Source organism: Eurypyga helias, unplaced genomic scaffold (assembly GCF_000690775.1).
Source record: "Eurypyga helias isolate BGI_N326 unplaced genomic scaffold, ASM69077v1 scaffold29860, whole genome shotgun sequence".
In the NCBI taxonomy this organism is placed as follows: domain Eukaryota; kingdom Metazoa; phylum Chordata; class Aves; order Eurypygiformes; family Eurypygidae; genus Eurypyga; species Eurypyga helias.
The window spans coordinates 321-7169 of NW_010225505.1; the positions used below are offsets into that span (position 1 = coordinate 321).

The 6849-nt window shown below is 43.2% G+C and overlaps 1 protein-coding gene across 1 annotated transcript; it reads right to left on the bottom strand.

The window, feature by feature from the left end:
• Positions 1 to 1723: 1723 nt before the first annotated feature.
• THUMPD3 (THUMP domain containing 3) lies at positions 1724 to 6162 on the bottom strand (the record flags this gene model as incomplete). Its single annotated transcript, XM_010149658.1, has 8 exons — positions 1724 to 1957; positions 2215 to 2338; positions 2585 to 2695; positions 2881 to 2996; positions 3379 to 3448; positions 3891 to 4021; positions 5073 to 5606; positions 6085 to 6162. Coding segments are annotated over 8 exons (1296 nt in total), but the record flags the coding sequence as incomplete, so codon positions are not given.
• Between the last annotated feature and the right edge of the window lie 687 nt (positions 6163 to 6849).

Below are 6849 nucleotides of genomic sequence, written 5' to 3' on the forward strand. Positions count from 1 at the left end.
TTGATAAAAACCCCATATTCCTCAGTGTCTGGTACCGCTCTCCCACAAAAACACAAGCACGCTCTTGGAAGAGAAACTGCTGCAAGTCATACACATGGGAGCAGGTTTGCACTCGTAAGAGCAGATACGTACACCTGTGCCACTGCACACCCCAGCCTTCCACTCTTCAATCATTCAAACTTCCTGCGTCCTGTGAAACACAAGGAGGCGAGGCTGTACGTCCCGGTGTGACAAGAACTGAAAATCAAACGCAAACTCGCTGCGCCGCCACCTCCTGGTGTTAGCTAAAGCCTAGTTTGCTACTTTTATCAATCTAACTTGAATCCATCTCATGTTAGCTGTAGTTTTAAAAAACAAAACATGACCCTATCACCTTTCAGGCCCAAAGAGATGACTGGGCCCAAGAGATGATTTTACTTACCTCATTCTAAAAAAAACCCCATACTTCAAAATGCACACTCTAAGTTCGTAAAACGTACTGTGCTTGGTGTTCCTGTGAAAAAAATACCAACAGCAACCAACCACCGAGGCATTCGTGTATTTGAAGAGTGTACTATATCCAGGTTAAGTTGAAAAGTTCACGAGAGCAGTATTTAGACAGGCACCTCATGCAACAACCGTGTGCATCCCCTTGGCATCACCACAGAAACCATGCAGCACGGGAAAGAAGTAAGTGGATGCTGCTGGCACCACTTCATCCGGAAAGACAACTGTGTAGTAAATAAAGGGTCACGTTATCCTTTACTGGACACGGGGCAGAAAAAGAATACAGTGAGGACTTCTCTTATGCAAAACTTCAAAAACTTTAATACTTGTTAATTCACCCCTAAGCACTTACACATACTTCGCATGAACACACCGTCATGAACATGGCAAACCAGTAACTAGTGTTTTCAGCTTCTACTGAGCAAAGAGGCTTGAGAAATCACAGTACATTGACAGAAGAAAAATATTTGCAACTTCATGTTGTTCAACAGGTAACGCGTTTTTGTAAGTGTTGTGGCTTAACTACAGCAGTAAAATCACCTAATAAATTTAGACCTAGGGCCACCTTAATGTGCCTACAGTAGATGCTGAAAACATGAACGTCTTAATATAATTAACTACAGACAGTTTGCTAAGGCTGCGTGTTACCTCACCCAGAGCAGTGCTGCATTAAAACACGAGTTAGACATTTACAAATAATTAGCACTAAGTTGAGGTAAAAGGTAAGAAAAACAGTAACATCAGCATACAGTTTACTAATTGGTATTGGCTTATCAGACCATAAAAAGCAGATACTGGTTTATTATCTTAGTTCACTTCTGGGCAATGGTATAAATTAGAAAACTTCAATTTGGAACAATTCTATGTTAAAGAGATACTACCTCTAAACCCTTCAAAGCGACGGTTTTAGTAGTCCCGATAGCCACTTTAAGATACACGTGTGAATTCTACAGTCTGGGAAACACATTCCCTGTTACCTCCAAAGCTGCCTCAACAGGTTTTCTACTACAAACAGGGGAAATGAACATTTAACCAAAAACTGCAGTGGACATGGTAGAGAAGACTCAGGTGAAGGAAAGCATTACGAATTCCACTACCGAATTTCAGTTTGGGTGGCAGGGAGGAAAGAGGTGGTTTAAATAACAAGGCTTCAGAATACACAGCACAACTGGTAGCTCCCAAGTCAACCCCTGGTCTAATATTCACGTTACACAATTCATACATAGGTTGTTTGTTTTTTTTTTTTTAATTAAGAACTGACAGACCTATGCTCAGGTTTCTTCTTGACCAGACTGCTCTTCAACAAATTCTGGAGGTGTCTTGCCTTCTTCCCCGCAGGCTACCAGAACGACCTTTTCTCTTCTGCTCTTTCCCAGGTGCGTTTCAGAAGATACACTGCCGCGTGAAGTCCCCCTACGTTCACCCACACGGTCTGACCTTTACGCCAGATGTGTCCCAGCCGCGACAAGGCCTACAATCCAAAGCGAGAGGCAAAGAGAACGGCTTCAAGACAGCAAGGGTAAGTTTGCTTTAGAAATAACATTTGATTATTCTAAATCACACCTGACAGCAACATCAAATGACTCTTCAGGTCCAAAACTGCATTCAAATGCTACTGACGACTGCTCTAAAAACAGACCATCTTCTGTAAGGAAGTCGGCATATATTTTCTTTTTCTCAATCTATTTTCACATGTAAATAGGTCTGGGTTTCTCTCACAGAACATACCTTGGCGAAGCATTTCTTGTCCTGCGTAAGCAGCACAGCCCTGCCTGTCCCCGGTGTGCAGATCCGGCCCATCTCCGTAAGGCAGGCTGGATAGAGGTCCCAGTTCTTCTTCTTTGACCCAATCCTGCAAAACGAATTAAGATCCTCTCTGTGATCCCTGAAAAACAGCTCAGTGTAGCTGGTCCTTCAGACATGGATTAGCCCACTCGTGATCGCATTTACTATTAATTCCAACCCGCATTTTGAATACAAAATGCATCCACACTTAATTAGGCCCAGTTAAATGAACTGGAGGGAACCCTCACCCTGGACAGACAAGCGCACGCAGTAGGGGCAGTTAAGGGCAGTAACTTGACCCGTGACATCTCACCTCTTCCCAAATGGCATGTCTGTCACAATAACGTCCACAGAACCAGTCCGCAAAGGGAGATTGCAAATATCCCACTGAATGATGTCTAGGGGTATGCCCAGGGAAGTATTGCTGCAAGTGCAAAGACGTTATCTCAGACATGGCTTACTGAGAACGGTTTTAAATGGAGGAGTTCTACAATGTTAGTGAAAGAACAAACAGGAAAACGTGAACAAGCCAGTCAAAGGCAGCAATGCAAAATGGATTTCTTTACATACAATACTACAGGAAAACAAAGTTATTTGTACTCTTCTCACCTTTCTTTATTCTCATTTTTCTTCAGTAAAGAACAGATGTTGTTTGCTGCCCTCTTTACAGCTTGGGGGTTGTTATCACCAGCAATATGGTAGCAGCTAGGCCATTCTGTAGCTCCCTGGGGGGAAATAGTGTTAATAAGCAGCATCAAGACTGTTTAATTTAAAAACAAAACACCACCAAAGCAAACAGGCAGAGGAATTACTTAAACAGGACAGAATACAACTGAGAACTGGAAGCGGACGTCAATGATTTTAAACTAACAGGTATCTGTCATAGCTGTGATGCATCTTAAGAGCTCAAAATACTTTTGGATTTAGATTCTTCCTGCCACAGCTCTGGGAGGGAAAAGGAAGTAATTTACAAGAAGTGTATCCGCATCTGTTTAAAAGTTGGCGAGACACTTTTGGAGTTGGCTGTTCAGTTATTAGCAAGAAAACTTACACGCGTTAGTTGCGGATACTCTCAGGTTTTATCAAGTTAAACAATAAAAGAATCACCTCTATTGGTATTGCACCTGTACCACACATGGGATCAACTATGATATCTGTTGGCTGAGGATCACAGAGTCTGGGGAACAGAAAAAAGACATGGTGAGAAAAAGTCTTGAAAATGTGAATTTCTGTAAGGAAGGAAACTGAACTGAATCACTGTGATTCTACCCTTCTAACAAAAAAAAAACCCAAAACAACCAAACCCTGTATGTGATTATGCTTTCCTTTTGTTAATTAGCATTTTATAAGCACCAGTACAGTAAAATACCTTCAAGAATGTGAAACAGTGTTTGACAATTGGCTAGTGGGTCAAAGCAAACGTTTACTTCACCGAACTGTAAGAAAGCTGCTGTTAATTACAGAGCACGCTGTTTTCAGCAACCATGCTTTTTTCTTTCCCCCCCACCTTTTTCCAAGAAATGGCTTTTGAGGAAGCAGTGAGGGGATAAAGCATCTAATTTCTGAAACAAAACGACTTGTTAACCAGGAGTAATACAATAGCGTACAACCGCACTGACCTAAGCATGCCGTAAGCGAGAGTTGAACGAAGCGTTGTGGGGCCGAAATGTGTGATGTTTCTCCTGTGCAGGCTCTCTTCAGTTAGTGCAATACCCACGACTACTTCATTATTGTGAATATTCAGGAGAACCTAAAGCAAAAACCAGAACTAAGTTTCAGGAGTAACAGACGTTTTCCATAGCACACTTGGTAAACATTTAGGAGAATCTCAGATGGTAATTTAAAAATCAGGGAAGAAGTATGAAATAGCATTCTTGGAAGCAATGCGCCATTTTTAGGGCAACAATGGACAAAATCCAGGAGAGCATTCACACAGGATCTTTTACACAAGACTTCAGAAAGTGCTACAGCCATCGTTCTGACTTTGTGAAAGTTTGGGGTTGTAAGTATTGGGGGTTAAATCCTACAGATCACAGCGAAGTGCTTGCAAAGCAGCAAGTCCTCCTGGTCCCCTCAACCCTATTAATTTGGAAGGTGAAAATACCATTATAGGACAGTGGGCCAGCCCTTAGCAGACTTGCAAGAAAAACAATTAGCTTTTCTGCCCCTCAAAACTGGTGGTCTTGCACTATGGATGGCCCACGTCTGTTAGATGTCCTTTCCAAATCTCTGATAAGAAAGAAACACTGGACAGTTAATGTAAACGCTTAATGTTCCTTCCACCATAAAACCACAGGTTCCAGATGGAATATCTGCTGTCAACTCACATCACGTAAAACAGTGGACTGAGCAAAGATTTAATGAGGGTAGAAGTAAAACAGAAGGCACCTGAGCAAGACCAAACGCTGTAGGATGAAGTGACGCCCGGTACCAGAGCTTTTGCTGTGCCTGAGTGAGAGCAGAAAGCTTCTGAGCTTTCCTGCTGCGCTGGGTGCAGTGATGTTAATCAGCTAACCTGGGGGGGAGACAACAGTGCAGAGCACAAGAGGGACCCGCAGAAGAGGAAAGGTGTCCACACTGGACCACAAAAGAGACTACTGTGGACAGCCAAAGCACTAGCAAGTGGTGGGATGTGAGGATGCACGTAATGTGCCAGCGTCCGAGGAGGCCATGCTTTCGGTATTAACAATCTTTAGTTCCACAGGCACCGTTTGAAGGCGTGTCAGAGATCTCTAAGCATCAGAACAAACAAAGAATTTGTACAATAGAAATGCAGGTATTTCCAAGGCACAACACTATACCTCCACATCGAAGTTAGTCATGTCAGCTTTCCACTGGAAGTGCTCCTGCACAGCTCCACCGAAGTCTCTTGCAGCCTCGTTTGACGTGAAACTGTGCTTTTCTCCTGCTCTATTGCAGGTAACACGGAACTTCAGCACCTTGGCCTCTCCCTCGCTTGTCTTATCGTCGCCAGCCTTGCTCTCACTCCCAGAACCTGCCTGCAATTCATCTTTAGCATCCGATTGTTCATTATCCTCCTCCTCCTCCTCGTTTCGGGATGCTACTCCTTGTGTCTTTTCTGCATCCTGGTCGCTAGCAGGTTCTACCTCTGCGGCGTTTTGGGCACAGTCCTCCTGTTTACCAGCGTCTTTTTGTTCAGCCCCTTCCTCTCCTCCATCATCATTCAACTTTTCTTTGCTTGCAGTATTCTGCAAATTATGCTTTTTGCGTTTTGACTTTTTCTTTTTTAAGCTGTTGTTTAGCTCCCAAACTTTCATCGGTTCGGTCCAAGGCAGTTTTTTAACCAAATCCTCCAAATCCTTTAAAGCATCTTCCTTTAAAGACAAAAAAGTTGTGCTCTGAAGTCATTCCCTCCCTTTAAAAACTATGAGTCTTTCAACTTAGTTTCCTAAACATGTAGCCCACTCCTCATTTAAGCAAAGCTCACAGCTTTTTGTGCTATTTTTGCTGCAACTAAACTTAATTGCAAGTTAATTCACAGGACCCATAGTATTTCATTGTTTATCTTGTCAAATAAACACCTAACACTAACATATGAGACCATAGTGGTATTTTACCATCCTGGGTCTACAAGCACAGTACTGGCTCTCATCTCAGACTTTGCCTGGGCAACACACGTAGCTGAAAAAGCGACACGCACAACTGCACTGCCACGTCACATGCCAACAGAGGCACGGGGGTGAGGTCACAAATAAAATTAAAAAACCCTTGTTCATGAAACAGGATACTTTCTGAAACTGGTCTTAAACACCCCAGAACCCACAACTGGCTGAAAAACGAGGAGTAACTCACCTTGTTTTCTTTAAACTGATAGTCTTTGAACTCCTGAACAACAACGAATAAATTATCCACTGACCTCAGACGATGGACCTAGAAAACAAGAAACCACGGCACCACATCACTAACCACATACATCTAGGGGACTGCGTTCACCGTAATTACAATTTTGCCATCTCGCCGCCAGATTTACAAAGCATGTTTTTCCACTTTTTATTGTTTTCTTTAAACTGATAGTCTTTGAACTCCTGAACAACAACGAATAAATTATCCACTGACCTCAGACGATGGACCTAGAAAACAAGAAACCACGGCACCACATCACTAACCACATACATCTAGGGGACTGCGTTCACCGTAATTACAATTTTGCCATCTCGCCGCCAGATTTACAAAGCATGTTTTTCCACTTTTTATTGTTTGTGTGGAACAAGAAACCACGGCGCCACATCACTAACCACATACGTCTAGGGGACTGCATTCACCATAATTACAATTTTGCCATCTTGCCGCCAGATTTAAAAAGCATGTTTTTCCACTTTTTATTGTTTGTGTGGGGGTCATCGCTTCACGCTCCAAGCCGCCTTTGCACAGCCTTTAGTTCTCCACCTTTTGTGTCCATCTACCCTTGCAAAACCACAATCAACCTGGACACGGCTACTGAAACCAAGACAGCCACCGCAGAATTCTGAAGCGTTTTTCATCACGAATGCGCTTAAACCGAAAGGCTTTCGCCCGGCTTGGACGCCGTCCCCTGCACTACGACCACCGCTGGCCTAG